The following is a 21,413-nucleotide window of genomic DNA, read 5'->3' as shown; positions in this document are numbered from 1 at the left end:
CATCCTTTCCCTAGAGGGAGAAGTGACTCTCAGGGACCCCAGGAATCGCCTTAACGACCACTTCTCCTCCCGGGGCCCCCTCCCCTTCCTGAGGGTGGAGAGGGAGAGCAAGGAGGGAGGCGTTAGGGGGATAGGAGAAGCGGGATTGGGAACCTTACTTAACTGGAGCAAATGGTAAGAAAACACCACATTGGCTGAGGAAGCTGCAGAAGCTTCCTGGGGCAGCCTGTAACCCTACACCCGTGACGGCTGCAGAGAGAGGCTTGGAGGGAACTTTCAAGAGAAGAAGGAGGAGAGCTTAGCTGCTTCTGGTGGCTGCGGCGGAGGAATGTCCTTTGTTTAGTCTCCTGTTTCAGAGCCCAGTTAGGATTTCAACAGCACATGTCCTGCAAACCATTCTCCCTGTCCCTGGCAGGGGCCACCAAAGGAGGGGTTAGCCAGTGGTGGTTATCGACTGTCTGGTGTTCCACCCCACGCCCTCACCTTTCAATGGGGATTGTTCTTCTGAGTACCCCCTCCCCACACTTTTTGATATTTATTAAGCACTTAAGATTTGCTACATACTGTACTTTGAAGACACTTGCTCCAGGAAGCCTTCCCTAACTGAGCCCTCCTCTCCTCTACTCCCACTATCTTTTGCGCTGCTCATACTTGCGTCTTCATTCATCCTCCCTCCCATCCCCACAGAACATATGTATATATCTGTAACATTCATTTATCTATTTATATTAATGTCTGTCTCCCCCTCCCTGCACAGGGAATGTGTCTGATGTTATAATGTACTCTCCCAAGTGCTTAGTACAGTGCTTTGCACACAGTAAGCACTCAATAAATACGATTATTATTATTATTACTAAGCACTGGGATAAATATAAGATAATCAGGTTGGATGCAGTTCCTGCCCCACATAGGGCTCTCAGTCTTAATCCCGACTTTACAGATGAGGTAACTGAGGCACAGATAAGCTAAGTGCCTTGCCCAAAACCACACAGCAGAAAAGCAATAGACCCAGGATTAGAACCTGGATTAACTCCCAGGCTCAGGCTTCTTCCATTAAGCCACTCTGCTTTTCAAATGCCTTGACCAGGGCACTCAATCCTGCCCTGGAAGTCCTGGCCACAGCTCTCGGCCTCCCCCTCTCAATTGATGAATTATATTTACTAAGTGCTTACTGTGTGCAGAGCACTGTTCTAAGCAGTTGGGCGAGTACAATATAACAAGAGTTGGTAGACACGTTTCCCGGCCACAACAGGGAGAGGAGGAGGGCGAGCACACACCATTGCTTCTAGCTCAAGGCCATGCTGGCTCACAGAAGCTGGCGGGGCTAGGAGGCTAGTTTTGATGTCTCAGGCATGGAGGATGCAAGTGCTGTAGCTCAGCTCCTGCTCATCTTGGGCAGCAATGCATTTTTGGGTCCTCTGCAGGCATTCATTTGCATGTGCGCCAAACACCCTTGGGGTAATTGTACTGTCTTGTGTGTGGCAACAGCAGGCTGTCTTGGAACTCCATCTCCACCCTGTTCTGAACCTTGCCCCCTGGAGTCCCTACCAAGCCCAACACCACTGGCCCCCCTCTCAGACACTCCTAGTGAACTGGCATCATGGTGCCTCGCTCCATTCATCAACAGTATCAAAAATCCAAATTTGACCATCGAGATCAAAGATCAACCCCTAATCTCTCAGTGCAATGGTTAAGAGTTTGGGAGGTTGGCGGAGTTTTGTCAACTGACTTTTGGCCATGTAGAAGATTGGCCATGTAGAAGATTGGCCTTTCATTCCCTCCCTCCCTTCTTCCCTCCCTCCCTCCCCACAACTGCTCTCTTCAAATCCAACCCAAGGAATGAGCAGGCCCCAGAGGCAGTGCCAGAGTGCTGCTGAGGGTGTTGAACCCAATTGTGGCAAAAACCTTTCTGGGCTCAACAGGGTCCTAAGTGACTATTCAGAACCGGCTACCAGCCCCACTTGCAATGATTCTGTAACAGCCCATTTGAAAGCTATTTTCTTTTTTAATGGTATTTGTTAAGTGCTTACTATGTGTCAGGCACCATTTGAAGTGCTGGGGTAGATATAAGTTAATCAGGTTGGATACAGTCCCTGTCCCACATAAGGCTCACAGTCTTAATCTCCATTTTGCAGGTGGGGGAACTGAGGCACAGAGAAGTTAAGCGACTTACCCAAGGTCACACAGCAGACAGGTGGCAGAGTGGGGATTAGAAACCAGGTCCTTCTGATTTTGCTCCAGAACTGATCTCCAGAATCCCCTCTGTGAGGGCTAGGGCCTCCAAGAATACACCTAGAAACCCCCTTGAGCCCTCAAAGGGAGACCCCAAACTGGAGAAAGGTTTTCCCAAGGTGGCATAGGCAACACTGACTTACCAGTTAATTAGCTCTCTCTCTCTTGGGACAGCAGATTAGAAAATCGGGAATTAGAGGTTCTTACAGCAGCTCTGCCACTGATAGTTTGGTGACACTCAGTAAGTCCACTCTTCTCAGTTTAAAGCCTGTTTCTCCACCTGTAAAAGTGCCGAGGCAACGTCTCATCAGACTCTCAAAAAATGTTCACAGGGAAGAGGTAGTAAAAGGAGCCAGGCCCAATCCTGAATAATAACAGGAGTGACCAAGACAGAGAGCAGTCAGTACTAAAGTGGGGAGGAAAGAGTTAGAAGGCTGCTGCCCAAGTAAAGAGATTGGTGGAAGAGTAACAGGCTGAGGAGAACAGGCTTAAACTTTGAGCCTAGCATGGTTCCAACAGAGGCTACCAATAGCAAATGTGCAGAAACAGTCACTTATTGGTGAGGATTTGAAGCAGGAACCTATAGTTTCTTGTAGAGGATAAAAGAAAATCATGTGGCACTGGGAAAGATAGTGGGGCAAGACACTCTTATCTAAGATAGAACTGAAAAAGATTCCAGAGGATAATCATCCTAGAACACTTCCTAAGGGCCCACTTGAGTGTGGTGCTGGCCTTCAGTGTGCCTGTAGGGTGGGGGTGGTCAGTCAATCCCTGGATTCTGTCAGCTTTGGTATTCCACTATTGGTCACACATCCTTAGTTTCATGGTGGAATACCAAAGCTGGCAAAATCTTGCTTTGTGAGGTCTCTATTTTGTCCTGATCAGGAGAAACTGAAAAGTGTTGAATCATCTCTTATTTAGTATTGCAAGTAGTTGCTAAAATCTTAGTTATTTTCAACAAACCAGTAGTGGTGATGTCTCCTTTTCATTCCTGCATTCTTGGAGGTGGCTTGGTAGTATCTCTGAGAGGTTCCCATGGCTATTCTTGCCCTGACTTCGAGCTAGAATTCTTTGTTCTGATGTCACTAACACCTTAAGTTTCCTTATTTTTCAGGAATTTGAAATTATCCTCCTTGATGATTTGGATGCTACATTTTGATGCATTGATTATATCTAACTTGAATTTGGGGCACATGAGCAGAAGGTCAGTTCAGCACTCACCCCCTGCAGGAATGTATACTTCTTCCAAGTTCTCCTGACAGGTAATGATTCCGTCTATGAGATGCCATGGTTAAGAGTTTTCACACACATGGATATACACAGTTGGGGTGGGGGTTTGAATGTGAAGTGATGCAGTTACGGTTTAAAAACAATTAACCCATGGATGCAGTTACGGGGAAGGAGGTCTCTGTGAGGCTGACAGTCCCTACTACTATTACAGGCAAAGACAAAAAAGACTTTCTATATTGTGCCATGTTTGCTGAGTGCAGAATCTGATGCTGTTTTCAGCTTTGCTTGAGTCTCATGATCCCCTGAAGCTTCAGCTCCCAAAGAGCCACTCATGTCTTGATTGCAGCAAGGAGAGCCTGTCTGCAACAGTTCCCTTTCAATCAAGACCTGTTAACTTGACTTGTTTTGTCTGAGGCTGTACTTCACAATGAGCGTCAAGTGTTTCATCTGACTGCTTTCTCTCCATCTTGCTTTAGTTCATCTTTCAGCATCTGTTGGGGTAAACTTCCATCAACAGGTCCATGTTGGTTCTGGTGGGCAGAGCTTCAACTTTAGTACATTGACCTTGCTCAAGGGCCTTATGATTTATCATTCTGCCTTGCATTTAAAGATGAGTAAGGCCCATGGGTAATTGGCTCACATCTTTGAATTTGGCATCTGAAACTAGCTCCAGGCCTTACAGCCCTATAGAAAGTTGGACAGCATTACAGCTTTGTAAACCTCCATTTTATGGTATTTGCTAAGTGCTTTCTATGTGCCAAGCACTGCCCTAAGCACTGGGGTAGTGAAAAGAAGCTAATGCCACATTGTCACCACCTGGCCATGCAGTTTTCCCAAAGTCAAGTTGACTTTTTCAATTTGTTTTTTTTCTATTTTGCTGTCTACTGATGGATAGTGTGTTGAACAGAGAAGGGAATTCAGTGACAACATTTTGTTCTGTGAAGGTCTTTGGGTGTGTGTATTCACCCTGGTGCCATGTGGTACAATACCTTGGTTGTTTTTAGTACTGGGTTGACTCTGCAACATGTCCCCAGTCATTTGCAAATCTTCTTTCAAGTGTGCCTCAAGGGAACAATCACCTGCCTGGAGTAACTCCTGAGTGACTGTTACTATGATTCGGATTATCTTCATTTCCTGTGTCTTGGAGATGATAAAATTCAAAGCCAAGTTGGGAGAGGGAAATGGAGAGAAATTAAATTGAGGCCTTCTATTAACAGTTATAGAGCATAAAAATGAACAGCAAAAAATCAAGATAAATATAACCTTTACTGTCAGCACAGAGAAAGATGAAGGAGTTTCTGGGTTTTGCTTTTTTAAGAGAGACAGGCAGAATTTGCCCTGGCACTATTTAATACCTTGAGAAGACTGAGGAGACTCTGCAGAAAGTAGCACATGCCATACAGTAAGAAAAAGGGATGAGGGCCATTCCAAGACTGCACTGCATAGTTGAGTCCATGTCCAGATTGAGAGCTTCTGAATTTTAGTTTTCGCCCTGCCACCTATCAGCTGATGACTCAGAACCAATTACTTGATTGATATAGTCCTGGAAAAAAGTAGAACCAAAGAAAAGCCCTCAGGGGTTCTTTGCAGAGGAATCCAGAGGGATTTCCTGGCTGGAGTTCACTCCCTCCCACCTCCTCTAGCTCCCGACTCACCAAGGAACACAAAAACTGATCTAAAGGGAAATGACTGTCAGTTTGTGTATGTACAATATCGGCAGGCAGACAAATTTCCTATGTAAACACAGGTAGTGGGATGGCTGAAGATGTGTTGCAAAGTAGGCACATTACATATAATTTATGTCAAAGACCATAGGTGAGAAAGCATTGAAATAACCCTTTCCTTATGTCAAAATTTCTTCAAAAACGTCCACCCTGTACACTCCTAATTTGCCTGTAAGCATATTAGAAATAAGGTCAAGCGAAATCATAGCCAGAAACAGAAGATCCAAGAAACCCAGCAAGGAGTAACACCACACACACCCACCACTCACCAGTGACAAAAGAGCCAGCAAATTGTTGGAAAACAAAAAGAGCTTGTAATAATGGAAAAAAGGACAGAGTTCTGTAACCAATCACTTTTTTCTTTTAAAAACACATAACCACATTAACTTTTTGCTTTATACATCCATCTAGAAACTATGAAACAGTACCACATTGTGCATTTTTTATACCTACTTATCAAGAAGGGTACTCCACACTTCAAAAAATTTTCTATCCATTTGAGAAAGAAAAAAAGAGAGCTAATAGCGCAGTCACAGATACAGCATGAGTCCAAGCAAGCGGCAGTTCTTTGTCCTCACCTTTTCCACTTACCCAGGAGTGGAGAGAGAGGGGAGGGAGGGAGGGAGGGAGAGAGAAAGAAAGGAAGGAAGGAAGGAAGAAAGAAAGGAAGAAGGAAAGAAGAAAGGAAAGAAGGAAGGAAAGAAGAAAGAAAAAGAAAAGGAGGGAAAGAAAGAAGCACCCACAGAGGACTAATCACATTTCATAGTTACTTTTGACAACTACAGCTCAGGGCTTCATAGAATAATTATCATTTAGATCAACAGAGTGAAGGTGGGGGTAAAGAGAAAGATGACAGTGGAGGGAGAGGGTTTGAAAGGACAAACGTTTTCACCCCATGCCCCTTCCAAATACTATTCATTAGATACAAGTCTCCGTGCTACACAAGAAAATGACAAGAAAGTTGATCTTCACAAGTAACAAAGTTCAGGAGCTTTATGGTTTTTGCTGAGGGGCTCACAGTTTCAAATACAAATTCAAAGAAATGTGTTACCATCTACCTGTGTTCCCAGGATTTCCTACATCCTCTCTTTCTCCTTGCTCCTACCAAGTTGGGATCATTACTGCAGCCCAGGAGGGCCTAGGGACAGTGGGAAGGGATACGGAAATTCCCTATCCTTAAGGGCTCACATCTTTCCAGTAGTGTTGTCATCCTTCCTCTTAACCAGTAATGGTGCAGGAGATAGGGTGCAGAAAAAACAGCCTACATGAAGAAATGAGTGTCAAATCATTGGTTTGATAAACACTTTTGAGTGTATGATTAGCGGGTGTCAACTTCAAGGCAAGGAATAGGTTATTTGATTGTCCTCGTTAGATTGATGGCACCATGTTGTTGAACATGGTTTGATAGAAAGACTGAACACAAATTATGGCTATAGTAAGCATAATGATTCCCTCTATCTAGGACAAGTCCTGATATTGCACCATCCTCCTCCTTCCACTGTAGTAAATTGTAGTAAATTACTGTAAGTAAATACCGGAAAATTAAATTTCAAGGCATAAAATGGCTTCTTTCATGCCAACAGGCTACAGAAGTCATCCCTGGGAGAAAATGGTTCAGACCATTGCCTATTCCTTAATCACTGGACAATTTTCTCTTTCCTGAAGAACGTATTTCAAAATTGCAATGGCTAAAGGAATGCTCTTGACATCACCTAAATAAAGCACTTCATGTGATCCAGGTGTGCTCAATCTCCTCAACTTTAGGTCAGGTGGCACTAAGTGATAATAAAATATTAGGCCCCAACATCAAGGCCAGTGCACTCATCTTTTATGTACTGATATAACCCTAACTGCATCATGTCTCCTAGCCTGTGGAGATTTATAATCCAAACAAGAGAGTTGGGAGGCCAAGAATATTTCCCTATCTGATGGTGGGGAAGGCAGAAAGACGCTGAGTAAGGTAGGAATTAGGAGAACAAAAGCCATGTAAATGGGGAAAGGCAGTTAAGATGGCAGACTTACTGAGTTATGCTGTCCTTTCTCACCATTTTTAACATACAATTCCTTTGAAGTCACCTGTCAGTGTATGCAAACATTACTCATAATGCCATTTGCTTCACATATAATTTCAAATTGTGATTTTCTCAACTTTTAGGTCCCCAACTCAATGGGATTCACCTTCTGAAACATTAAGATACCTTCTGAAACAGTAAGATACTTCCTGAATTTCTGAAGGAGATTTGAGGGAGTTTTCAGCTGGAGGTTTACTGGTATTAAATTTTTCTGGAATTTTTTGCAAATCAGCATATATTAGACCATAAAAAAGAACGAGGAAAGATAAATGTGTCTGAAGTAGCATTCAAGCTTTGGTAAAGAAAGTGCTTCCCTTGACTCCAACACCTGATTTCAGAGGTAGAAATAGGAAGTTTGAGAGAAAAAGAAAAAGATTCCTCTGGATGATCCCTTTGGATGGGTATATCTCAAACCCTTGATATGGAAAAAGTCATTTTCCCAGTTCATTTCCAAAGAACACCAGTGTACTGAGGAATTTCCCTAGGTATCTTACATCTTAGATATCCTATCCAATGGGAGACAAGGAAGATAGGAAAAACTGGAAAACCAAGGCAGTTCTCCAGTTAGAATGTCATAACCTTTGAAAGGAAACTGTCAGCTATCAGAAAAATAGTCAAAAACTGAATACATCCTAAATACCCTACCTGCAATGCAAGGTCAATAAAGTTTGGTGCTGTCCATGGTTCCGTCTGCCATCACAACTCATATTTGAAGTTCTCTCTTTTTAAATAGCTATAAGAATGTCGCTTTCATGGCTCAGTAATTATAAGCAGAAATGGCCAAAATAAGACACCTTTTTCCATTTCTTTTCCCCCTAGGAAGTGGAAGTACTGCTTTCTCTGGCTGTCCTGGTTATTTTTCTATGGCGTGTCAGCTGAAAAGGCTGTCAAGCCTTTCCAAGCTAGCTCCAGGAAGACTATAGCTGGATGGAGCCTGAGGATTCATTTCAATTAATAAACTGGTTCTAAACTGACAGCTTGAATAGTGATTCTAGAGACACTTCCCATTCCCTCCTGAAGCGCTTGTATTAATATTAGACCAATATTAGGGCTACTGGCTTCCTCACATGAGGAATGTGGGGGATCGAAACAAGAGACCATGGAAGAGGAAGCAGGGAGTGGACAGGCCCATGACTATGATTTAGCCCTCTTTCCATTCTTAGAAAAGACCACTGATTTTCAGTACCTTGATCTGGGCTTTCACGTAAGGTTGGCGACCAACCTTCGGCTCACTGTGAGGAACAAACAGGCAGTCAAATCTATGAGCTCACTTGTGCATAAAAAATAAATCACTTTTTGTTGCCCCAATCTTTCCATACGCATTAACTCCTGTTATACCACCCAACTATAAAATGAAAAAAATTTTTCAGAAATATACATGGAAGCTATCTTTTCATTCTTTTGCCAGAGGGTACATTTTAATTGGCATTTTGAATTTCAATCTTCAAAACTGGCATTTGGAATCATATGTTTTCCAAAGGCCAGATAAAGCTAGAATTTTTATGCATATTATCAAATGAAGCCATACCTTTCATTGGGATGCTGTTCCTTTTAATTCTTTAATCGTTGGAGAACTGACTTATCGAAATACATTCTCCCAATGCTTAATCCCAATTTTCAAAGTTAGACTGATTAGATCACCCTGGGTTATGTTGGTTAGGGCTGGAGCAAGAAACCTCTTTCTTTGGGGAAAATTTTAGCTGCGAAAGGTAGGAAAATAACAATTATCCTTTCTTTTGAAGAAAAAATAAATGACACTCCGTGGTGAATTACCAAATTACCCTGCAACTCATAAAACTCCCTCTATTCCTTATATTGTTGTCCTTATCTGAAGACTAAACCTGTGCATTTTATGAACATTTAGCGTGATAGGCTAAGAGGCTTTAAAATACTTCATTCCAGAACAGAGCTTCAAATATATCACTGATTATTTTATTATCTAGGTCAAACTATAGGATTTTAAGTCAATGTATAGTATGGGATTACTCAACAGCAAATGGATTCAGGCTCAAATTCCAGTTGACCCTGGCTACACACCAAACTATACAACCTGAACAGGAAATGACCGACACACAAACTCATCTCAGTAATACCATTGTAGTAATTTGGTGTTTCCTGGATAAACAGCAGTGAAACTGTAGTTTGGGTAATCGAAGCCTGAGCACTACACCCATTATCTGCCAAGGGGCGCTGGATTACTACCACTGACGATTAAAAACAACAAACAATTTATTTAAATTAAAAAGAAGAAAAACATTAAAATATCGAACCTCAGTTTTTCTGCATGAGAGGCATTCTTAGTAAACACAATAAGCAATAAAAGCCATATGGACAGAGAAGAAGAGGAAGAAAATTGTAGATACTTGAGCTGGGGCAAATTTAAAACAGAGAGGGTGTTACTCAAAATAAAAAAAAATCCCCAACTATATATTACGTGTCCATTTCCTGACTTAAAACAGTAATTGTAACTGCTGTAATTGTCATTGTCTTCTGGTATTAATTATCATATTGTGGGGTTCAGTTTTAGAACAACAAAGTAGGCAAAGTTACAGTGACAGTGACCATGTGTTCTTTGAAATGGAGTTAGTGATAACAGCTGGCTCTTCCATTTGTGTGGACCTAATTTTAAGCTGAAAACAATAGAAGTGGCTTCCCTGCATGTGCCCCACTGACTTTAACCCTACACATAGCACAGTTGGCCAGGAAGAGGGGTTGCCAGTTATTATTCAGTATTATCTAAGCCATAAGCCACCTACTGAGGAAGGGGAGTTCACTCAGGTCTGGGCGAGGGGAACAAAACCCATTTTACTTTACACAGGCACCACTAATTACTTTGGGGTAGGAGTGTTCCTTATCCCAGTTAATCCACATGGAATTATAGGTCAGCTTTAGGGCTTATTTTGAAGGGGAAAAGATAGGTGAGAGAAATTTGAGAGGTTGGAATAAAAAGTAATGTGACAGTAAGAGGAGGAATTTACACTTTCCAACAAATGCAAGCCCAGTAAACAAAGTTCCCTAACCACTGGCAAGCACGGGCTCCAATGGCCACCTCTTCATAACTCTTGGAATAAATGACAAAGACACCTCAGCAGCCAGTGCAATTGAAGGGACAATGATTTTAACACTATCACGTGCTCAAAAACGCGGCATTGCTCAGACTCCTATTTGCTTGAATTCTGGCTTGAGCCTGGCCCAAGCAGGAACATACTGCAAGCCTTGGCTTCTAATCCAAATTTGAAAAGGCTCATGGTCCTAGGGCCCTAATGCCAAGCTTGCTTTGCTACACAATCTGCCTATTTCTGTAGTTCTGCATAAGACAGAGGCAGAGTCAAAAACATTTCTCAGAATCTCCTGTACTATTTTCACCCAGATCGTGGGAAATCTGATAGCGACTCTATCAATACACCTTGATAGAGGTATGTTCGGGCTTCCAAAGCAGCAGCAACTAAAAATCAGAAATAGAAACTTTGGTTTAAGAGAAAGAAAAAGAAAAGAAAGTCAAACTGGTGCAAGTTGTCTTGTGAAAGAGGTATTGCAGGGTGGAACCCTCACGAAACCCTTCAGAGTAGATTCCCCCACCCCTTCCTACTGTTATTACCTTCATTGCACAGGACTCAAATCATTCTCTTACAGTTAAGTATCATAAATAATGTGAAAACTATATGCAACAAATATATCGTATTTCCCACCCACTGATACCTTCCCCAAAATAAGAAAAGTTACATCAAATTAAAAAGTCACTTTGTGGATGAAGGTACTGCTCTAAGTGCACTTTCCCGGCAAGTGCAGCCAGTGCCTTTGCGCTGAATATGAAAGAAAGAAGGGAAGGAAGGAAGAAAGAAAAAACAAAAACCCAAGTAAATTGACAAAGGAATTAAAAAACCCAGGTCCGGTTTCAACCAGTCAAAACTGGGCCAAGCAGACGCTGATTCAATTTGGTACTGTCCCATCAGGGAGTCCTTGCTGCGTCTGTTCTTCATCTGGATAGGTTTCTATGTCCTTGTTGTGATTGTAAACAATCATTAGGATACTTTGTTGTTTTTCCTTAAACTGTCCTCTGATTGGCAAAATGAAGTAAATATTTATTTTAAAAATAGAAAATTAAAATTAAACCACAAGAAAAGAAAAGAAACACAGTGAGCTTGTTTGGAGTCCATAGGATCCGGTCCGGAAGAGCTCGGAAAGTGTGTTAAGTGTCTTCTCCTGTTTTCAGCTGGAAACGGTACCAGAGGTTGAGTTGGTTGGGGAAAGGGTAGTAGAGCAAGAAAACAGGGGATGTGGAACAAGGGATGTGGGAAATTCATGTGTTAGCTTCATCATCTGTGTCCTCAATCAACACCTTAGTGTCACGGGCCTTGGATCTGGGGGTAGAAAATTTAAAAAAAATATATCAGTAAGTCTAGTGACTGAAAGACTGTAACATATGAACACATTTACAATTTTAGGCATATTCCCAAAGTGGACATCTATTTTAGAAAGGCCTTGTTTTTTCATATATTTGATATTAGAAAAAAAGATGACACATAGAGACGATCGAGGACCGGGACCCTGTCTTTTATTCCTGCTGCACGCTCTCAAGAGCCCAGCACAGTGCTCTACACATACAAGGTATTTAATAAAATACTAGTGAATAAATGAGAAAGCTTGTGCTCTTCTAGCCAAACCTGCACCTAATTTTCTCGGGCAGGCTTTTTATGTGATTATGGTGTCCTCTACTGGTGACATACGAAACACGCTCTGCTTTTTCAAAAATAAATGACAAAATCAAACTGTGATAAACCAGATTGCATGGTTTGACGGAAATTATTAGGCTCAGATCATTCAACTGGAGGTCCTGACCTCCACCCCTAAGCTTTCTTAATACATCTTCCTGGTGTCTTATCACTGTGCTCGTAGAGTAAAATCACCTGTCTGTTCTAAGCAGACTCAGCATTTCTCATAGAGATACCAACGAAAATCAAAGTAGCCAAAAAAGGCAGATATAGGGTATAATATATTTCTTTTGGAACCCAGCTAAATTTTCATTAGGTCTCCTAGCTGATAAACATTGGCGTATGGGCTTATAACAATAATAATTATGGTATTTAAGTGCTTATTCTGTGCCAGGCACTGTATTAAGCGCTGGGGTGGATACAAGCAAATTGGTTTGGGTCCGGTCCCTCTCCCACATGGGGCTCACACTCTTGACCCCCACTTTACAGATGAGGTAACTGAGGCACAGAGAAGTTAATCCACTACACTATGCTGCTTCTCATTTATTTAAATGGTTATGTGGAAGCTTGTTGCATCAACTAAAATACTAGTGCAAAATACTACAAAAAAGCATACTAAGGGCACCCATTCCAACAAGCACACGGAGAGAGGTGCAAACCCTCTGACTCATATTATTTTTGTTGAAAACTGGAACCCCATCCCAAATCTGTGTATCTTCCTTTTTGTTGTCAGCGACCATGAAGAGGAAATGGTGGGGCAAAGGATGTCCGCAGCCTGAGACTTCTGTACCTGAAGTCCCAGAATGTTATGGACTTAAACTAAGCAGGCACTAATCATGTTCCAACCTGGATGTGGAAATCTAAGAATTTCAATTGTGTAAGAGCAGCAGGTGGTTTGAGCATGGTAGTCAGAACAGTCTTAATTCTGGGATATTTGCAGAGTGTTCTAAAATTGCCCAGAATAATCAATAAAAATCCGGGACTATTCTGGGTAGACTGAGTTGCATGGTCAACTTAGATTTAGAAACAAGGACTACTCAGAGATCTTTCAGGTGATAAAAGTACACCTGCATTTTGAGTAAAGTCACATGCAATTCTCTGATTAAATTCTGGAATTCCCAAGCAAATTAACTCTTAATTTGTTTTGTGGACAGGTGGGCTGCTTTCTTCCTCTCCAGCTGTTTGTTTAGTACAGTAGTGTGCACAGTTGAGTGCTGAATATATGTTGTGCGATGTCAGCATGCATTTCAGCTTTTAAAATGCTACGAGAGAGGTTTAGAAACAACCTGGATGAAACATTCAGGCTAAGTGAACTGGGCATCTTAAACCTGGCCCATTACTTAGGCTTCTCACACAGAAAAACATAAGGTTGGTGCCATAAATTCTCATATGCAATTTATCATATTGCAGAATCAATTATGCAGTCACAGTACTAAGTCCACACCACTTCGGTTTGCTACTCCCATATATTAAGTTGACCAGCTTTGTAAATGGCTTTCCTCTACAGCTAAGGAGGGAATCAAAGCCACTCATGTTTAGCTGTGAAAATCTAGTTTAACGGCAAACCTTATTTTGGGCTTGATTCCGAGAGACTGAGCTCTCTAACATAGAAGCACTACATACTGAGAAGCCAGACGAGGACGGCGCAAGGCTAAGCTCTGGTTACACTTCCAGGACTTGCTCTTTTGACGGTTCCGTACGCCATCTTCCTGGTCCATCATTTGCTCGAGCAGGGTTTGATCATCTGCATTCAAGGGTGCCACAGAGATGTCCCGGACAGCACGGAATTCACCACAGTTGTTCAGATGCTCGTTTTCCAGTCGGAAAAAATTCCATACAAACCGGCTTTATAGAGTGGGATAGAGAGAAAAAGAAAATCAAACTGGTCACTAACATTAGTTCTTACTTCCAAAACAGTTTTCTGTCTATCACAAGCGTCCAGGAAATCAATTACAAAGACTAGGAGAGGCTGACGAGGAGGTTCTTGGACCAAAAAGTAAATAACTGGAGGCCCATAATTTAGAAACAAAATAGAAAGGACAGAAAAAATGCAGTAGTGGAAACACGGTAGGAAGGAGGAAGAGGAAACAGTCCCAAGGCTCTCCGTAGGCAAATAATTTAATGCTAACGCTGTTGGGATTCCTAGAGTAAATAATATCTACTTCCATAGCTTACCAGAGGAAGAAAACCTGCTCCTGAAATACTAAGGAAGGGAAAGCATAAACTTTTACTTTCTACACATTTTTCTTCTGGCCTTTCTTACAGACTGTTAGTTTCAGATAGGAAAGAGGAGTTTTACACCAAATTCTGGGTGCCGAGCATTGAAATCCATTTCCTCTTGGGATCCCACTCATTACAATGATTCACTGTAGGCTAAAGCATTCATTTTCCAAGAAGATGAGGTTGCTTTAGGAGGAAAGACTCAAGGCAGGGCTGTCTCTCCAGTCTCTTTCCTTTTGGATAAACTTGCCATTATGTTAGCAGTTGACTGTGCTTTTTTATTTTGCGACAGTCAGCTTTGCCTGGAAAATCTTCAGCTAACACAAATGTTTTGTGATTAATTTTCAGAATTATGCAAGGACATTCCCCCTAAATCACTCTCTCTTTTCCCTTTTCCCCATACAATAAAGAGAATACACGCAAAACAACTTAATTCAGACCAACTTCTTGGTGCTAAAGGCCATTTTCCAATCCCAATGTGGATGAGGAACTTGACTAAGCACTGAAGATTTTAGGTTTCCTCTTTAGAGATTTGATACTATTTTACCACTCTGAAGGGTTAGTCATGAAGCATAAATTCTGATTTTCAAAGCATATTCTTACTATTATCATTGCCATTTCATGGTTCTCCAACTAGTTCAGGATCCTTTCAAAATAAAGAAATGTCCATTTTCCATAAAATGAAATATCAACTTTTAAAAATGTGAAATTAACTTTTTGGTTAGTTTGCTTACCGAAACACCTCAAGGGGTGCAAAGACAGTAGAGATGATGTCCCCAGCATAAGGGAAAATATCCATGGTGGTGAGTGAAACTTGGATAGTCCAAGCAAAGCGAAGAATCACATCCTCTATGATGGCAGAATAGTAATAGGCCTGAAGAACAAGGAGTACAACAAGGAAGACAATGTTTCAACCAAAGCACACATACCTGGCAAGCCAACATAAGCCTGGCCAGTATATTCTAAATGGCCAACACAGATTATGGCCAGGGAACATGTCTACCAACTTTGTCACATTGTATTTTCCCAAGTACTTAGTTCTGTGCTCTGCACACAGTAAGTGCTCAAAAAATATCAATGATTGAGAGAAAGTAACCACCTCATTCTGTTATATTGTACTCTCCCAAGCATTTCACACAACTGAAAGTGTGAAAGTTGTACTTTCATATGTTACTGTCACGACCACTGGTACTGATTCTTCAATTCTATTGGCCTAGGAAAATTCAACCTTGCAAATTCTAGAAACAAGCTATAAATAAAATCCTCCTATCTTCTCTGCCGAAGGCGGAAAGTATTATTTTCATAAACCACAAAAAACAACGGACAAGGGAAGAGACACTCATAGTGAATGGCCTTGATGTTTAGGAGTCTGTCACTTCCTGATAACCATTTTGTCAATTCAATAACAGATTTTTCTTCAGAACTTTTTTGAATTTACCCACCTTAGGATTTCTTGGTACTTAATTTTAAAACACTCTGAAGAAGGCTTTCATTTGACAGTGAATTCTAAAGGATTATTTTCAAGAGACTCTATAATCTTTTTTCCGTTTTTTATCATATATTTAATTAGAGTGGATTCATACCTTTCTCCTTCAACATTTTAAGATGTTAGATACATTTCTGTGTATGTGGCTAGGTCAAGGCTATGTTGCCTATAATCCGACAAACCTAGCTCATGATTCTTTATAGCTTGCATTTCCTGAGGGGAGACAGAGCACATAAATCATCTGTGCTTAGATATTCCATGTTTGATTTTATTACACAAGAGCAGGTGTGTTCTCTTCTGGTCCAGGGAAAATAAGGATAATACTAATAATTGCGGTATTAAGCACAAGGCAAAAAGAGCACTGCTTTGGAAATCTGGAGACCTGAGTTACAATCCTGGGTCGGCCTGCTGCTGCACATATCTGCTGCGACGTATTACAGCCCTACCTGCCTACTTGCTCACTGCCCTCTGTGAACATGACTAGGGGGGCCGAGAGTGTGGGAGGTGCTTTGCAAGCCCCAAGCCCAATCATCAAGTCCTCTGTGTGGTTTTTGGACTGGAAGGCTTAGAACAAGCCTTAGCCACTGATCCATCATCAGTGCACATTTAGGCCCCTTTTCATTCAGCAGCCTGAAGATCCGAGGGGCAGTTTGTGAGCATTCTCCCACGTTCCCTGTTCTTTAGAAGCCTGTGAAGTTGGGAGGTGGAACACCATTTCCAAGGTCCTGGAATTGCTATCAATCCATTAATCCAAAGTATTTAGTGGGCACCTCCTACAAGCAGAGCACTGCACTGAGCAGTTGGGAGAGTACAAGACAAGTGGCAAAACCCCCCTCCCTCTGCCAATCTGCCCCCACTCTCAGGGTCGCACTGGAGAGTTTCCAGTACTCTACCAGTCTCGACTATGGGAGGGAGAGTCGAGCAGAGGCATACCCATTCCAATACTAGCTTGGACAGTGGCTAGAGAGTGGAAGGCAATCTGCTACAAGTCAAAACTCCCCTGTGCTTGGCAGCAGAGGCATGGGAGAGACTCAAGGGTGGAGACTCAATTTTACTGTACGGAAGGAGGCAGTGGTAAATCACTTCCATATTTTTACCAAGAAAACTCTAGGGATACACTTCCAGAACAATTGCAAATGGAGGTGGGGTGTTCTGGAAGACCTGTCTCCATGAATTGCTATGGGACGACTCAACCGCATAAGACAAGACAAACCAATCTGCCCAGATGAACCACAATTTTACAAATCCCAAAATGCTGTGTACATACTTTCTGTGGATAGACAATCTCCTCTCGGAGGAAGGTGTTTTCACCAGCATTCTTGTCAAAGAGACCCCAGTCCATCTTTAGGTCCCAGATGAGGGTATAGCAGGAACTGATGAAATAAAAGATAATCCACAGGTAAAAGAACACTGTGGTGTCTGAGTGATTTTGATCTGAAAAAATAAAAGGGGATTGGGGGCAGAGAGAGACAGAAATTTTTATACTGCAACAAAACCAATTCTTCAATCACTCCAAATTGTTGATAAAAATTAACAAAATTAAACACGAGTCAAATAAGCTTCATTTTTCATGGTATTTTTTAAGCACTTTGTATATGTTTTAAGAGCTGAGGTAGGAACAAGTTAAAGAAATTTCCCTATCAGACAGACAATAAGGCATTTTTCTAAAGGAAGGTCAAGGTAGAGAGACTTCAAATTTAGGATAAAAAGTTTTGAAAGACCAAATTTAGAAGAAAATGTAAAGATATGAAGGTATTTTTTTTAAAAAAGAGGTTCAGAGAGTGTTGTATGCTTTTTAATTGATCTGGAAATATTTTTCAAGCACAGAAGGTGTAATTTTGTTTCTGCCCAACAGGTGGCGTTTCTGGTTAAAGCTTTGGGGAAAAAAAATCCAAGCATGCAAGTAAGGAATTCACTGATAACATTGTTTACCCTTAGAAATTTTAAATTGCATCTATTTCAGGACCATATATCCTTCTTCTTCACAGAACCTGCTCTACTGTTTTGCAGGAAGCAATTCCATTCTTAGTTTTAGATGATGCCAACGAATAGAGAAAGGAAATAAACAAACTGGTAGGTGTAACTACAATTCTTTGAACAGAGATGAAAGCCAGCTTAATTCTGAGGTCAAGCAGAGTGTTTTGTATTTTGAGAAGGAAAAAAAAAGGTTCAGACTTGCCCACCATTCCCTCTATCTATTTTTGTAACTAAAGGACTAAATGCTGTTTTCTTTTACCTTCTAGCAAAGTAGTTTTATGTCATCTTTTCTGGTAAAACTAAGATGATACAACTGAACCCATTAGTCACTTCCTGCTATTAAGCATTACATAGTCAAGGTAAGGACTAATTGTTCATTTGTGGGTGCTATCACCATTACTTAATATGCGTGTTCAATAGGTAAATGACCATAAACTTGTTCCCAAAAGCCTACAGAAAATTATACCAGGTTTAATGATAGATGTAAACCCCAGGCTTCTAAAAGTGTTGCTTGAACAAACCACAAAATCCTCAAAAAAAGCCTCATTATAAATATGGCAATACTTTAATCATGCATTATTCACATCTTTTTCTGTTAATATATATTCTACACAAGAAGTAGTGTGGCCTATTGGAAAGATTAAAGGCCTAGGGGTCAGAGGACCTGGATTCTAATCCCAGTTCTACCATTTGCCTCCTGTGAGGCCTTGGGTAACACACTTCACTTCTCTATGCCTCAGTTAACACATCTGTAAAACAGAGATTAAATCCTCCTCTGATTTAGACTGAGCCCCACGTGAGACAAGGACTGTGTCCAACCTGATTAATTTATATTTTCCCTAGTACTTAGTACAGTGCCTGAAACCAAGTAAACACTTAACACATAGCATTTAAAGAATCTGAGATAAATGTAATGGATTCATCTAACTACACAAACTAAAGTAACTAGTTAAAAACAGGAGAGAGGTTAGTTATGTTGTTATTTGATAGGAAAGATAGAATAGGGGTAAACGTTTTCAAGTTTCTCCCATTTCCACAAGTAGTCCCTCCCTCCAAATAATCATAGTTAGTCGCTCATATCATAATGGCCTCAATGAAGCCCCAATTTAAAAGGATCAACTAAAACACCTTCCTTTCTAACATAATTCAATTTTATGCTTGCACACATTATAGCCTTATTGATTCTTGTGAATGAATCCTGGAATTAGTTGAGTAACATCCCTCGATAATTATGAGCATTGCCCCGTCGAAAATAAAACCCTACTGTTTCAATATAGCCTTTGCAGAAGCAGTTTTGCATCAAAGCAGACTCAGTATCGATGCTTAGTGAGGATGAAGGATGATTGGAAATGATGCCAGATAAATACATCCAAGGTAATCAGAAGTAGTATTTCCCCTGTGAGTACTGGTGAGATTTCAAGCCCTCATTTTGCCTAAAAGCTGAAATTTTCCAGATTTGCTTAGATATGGTAATTGAGTACAAATTATTTTCAAAAGAAACTATGGAAAAAAGTGAGTGGAAATGCAATTTAAACATTCTTGTCCTGTTAACTATCAAGGTAAATGCAATGTGCTAATTTCCAGTTATGAATTCTGCTTCAAGTGTGTTCTCCATCCCTGGAGAATCATTCTTTATTAGGCACTTTTGTTCTATCCTTCCCTCTTTTCTATGACCATATTACTAAGCTACTATAAAAATAAAAGACACCCTCATCAAACACCGTCCCCCCCAAAAGAAAACCCAAAAGTACTGATTTCACAAAATTCTGCTCCAGAAAACTCATATTTCAGGGCTCAAAACATCTTAAATAAACCCTCCAAACACTTCAGTCAAAATGTTGTCCCTGTCCTTTCTTTGCTCACTAGTTTTTCTTGCCCTTATTTGTCCTCCCTCCCCCTGGATGCTTGAGGCTGATTCTTGTCCTTCCTTAGCTACTAATCATCTGCCTTCATTGATATTCTGGTAATGTCCTAGAAAGATCCTATTGCTCCAGGCAAGCAATTATATCTTAATCTCCACTGGCTAGCTTCAGCGACCCTCTTCAGTGGTGCTCAGAACGACAGAAAATCAAGGCATTGCTATTCTACACTGCGTTTCCATCCACCTTTGTACCTGCTACTTTCACAGAAGTACACCATGCTGGACATAGTTTTGTTAATGTTAGTTATTTCCTCAAAAGCAAACAGCACTAGGTGCCTTTCTTCATATTATGAAGCAGTAGTTATTTGTATTAATGTTTTTCTCTCCCCTCTAGACTCTATTGTGGTCAAGGGAACGTGTCTGCTGACTCTGTTTATTGTACTCTCCCAAGGGCTTAATACAGTGCTCTGCACTTAATAAGTGCTCTTATAAATGCCACTGATCAATTGATTGTATGAAAAAGTTCTAGAAGAAGTTGCCAGGAAAGGTGACAGCGAAATTCGGGAATTCTTTTGGTCTCTTTAGAAAGTAGGAAAAGGGCAGAATTCATACTGCCCAAACAGTTCCTTTATGTTTAGTTATGTTTGAAACCTCAGCCAGCATAAATTATGGAGACGAGAAGAATACATTTCTTAATCCATTAAAACGGGAAGGTAGGCTCCTTAGAAGCAATTAACTAATAGTATTCACTGAGTTAGTACACATGATGCATGCCTTTGAGGAGTTTACAGTCTAGTGGAAGTTAAATTGGACAGATTGTCCTTCGCTGGCTAATAATATGGATCCTTAATTTTGGGTGATACAAACATTAATTTGGGCCCATGTGCCATGGATATGCTTTTACCGAATCATTCCCTAACACTTTTCTATTTCATTTAAATTTCATTAGTAGGAAAATTCCTTACCCCTCTTCAGATAGGATTTGAAAAAAATCACTGATTGTATGCTGAATTAAGTACAAAGTACCTTTATAACTATTGGTAGTGAACAATTGATGTGCTGAACTACATAACTTCAAAGTAATCCAGGGCAAGCTTTCTAGTCGGGTTTGAAAAATCTTAACGCAACGTGGTACAGGTGATCAATGTTTAAATGAAAAAATAAAATCCGCCTGTATATTTTAAGTGGTGGTGAAGGACTGACTAGAAAAGAGGAGGAGGGAAAAACTGACTATAATTGTTCCTTATAATTAGGTGTGGGATAAGAGACAGGGTACTGCTGAAGATTACCAAACACTGTCCCAAATCCTGAGTGATTTAGTCCAGTATCCTAAAGTGCAAAGGAACAAAACGAAGTACAGAATAGCTGAGTGGCACTTTATATGGTTAATTCTTGCAAGCAGTAATTCCTTTTACATACACTAAAATGCCATTTTTTAACAGGAAAAATACAGGCAAACACCAAACTCTAGTTAACACTGACTTTGCTTATAAAGAATGCTATCGGTTTACCCTACTAAATTATCCTGGTGAATATAAACACTATATATTCAAGACAACACCAGTAAAAATCAATGTCATGTATTATTGAGAACTGAATTAGAACAAAATGGTGCTAAGCAAAAACAACGACCACTGAGTTGGCAGCAGTTTTTGCTGACAGAGAGGTTACAGAAAAGCCAGGAATCAGCCTGTGGGCTTCTAAAATGGACTTGCAAATCAAAGGTCAATTATATAGCATCACATAAAGTCAAAGCTCCATTTGAACACTTCTCTTCTCAGCATGATTTAAAAACCCTCTAGTAATCATTCCCTGACACCATAGCATATAGCTCCACACCACAGTGAATATTTCCATGTGCAGGAACTGGATATTCTGCAGTAATCCAGCAGATAGTGA

General features: G+C 40.8%; 1 protein-coding gene and 1 non-coding gene across 4 annotated transcripts in view; one reads left to right on the top strand and one right to left on the bottom strand.

The window, feature by feature from the left end:
* Positions 1-5,477: 5,477 nt before the first annotated feature.
* Positions 5,478-21,413, bottom strand: part of XPR1 (xenotropic and polytropic retrovirus receptor 1) — a 155,729-nt gene continuing 139,793 nt past the window's right edge. For 2 of the 3 annotated variants that reach the window (XM_038758509.1, XM_038758510.1), the window contains exons 12-15: positions 16,944-17,110; positions 14,925-15,064; positions 13,594-13,815; positions 5,478-11,619 (exon numbers count right to left, since the gene is read on the bottom strand). In XM_038758509.1, the coding sequence (XP_038614437.1) occupies positions 11,559-11,619; positions 13,594-13,815; positions 14,925-15,064; positions 16,944-17,110 (590 nt within the window). In that variant the 3' untranslated portion in view covers positions 5,478-11,558. Of the gene's footprint in view, positions 11,620-13,536; positions 13,816-14,924; positions 15,065-16,943; positions 17,111-21,413 lie in introns of all 3 variants that reach the window. The other variant, XM_038758511.1, reaches the window with a different exon arrangement.
* Positions 16,530-16,666, top strand: LOC119938838. The gene has a single exon (XR_005454537.1). It is a non-coding gene; the product is annotated as a small nucleolar RNA SNORA7 (small nucleolar RNA).

This window comes from Tachyglossus aculeatus, chromosome 16 (assembly GCF_015852505.1).
Source record: "Tachyglossus aculeatus isolate mTacAcu1 chromosome 16, mTacAcu1.pri, whole genome shotgun sequence".
NCBI lineage: Eukaryota > Metazoa > Chordata > Mammalia > Monotremata > Tachyglossidae > Tachyglossus > Tachyglossus aculeatus.
Note: the sequence above shows the minus strand (reverse complement) of the source record. Positions and strands in the feature narration are given on the sequence as shown.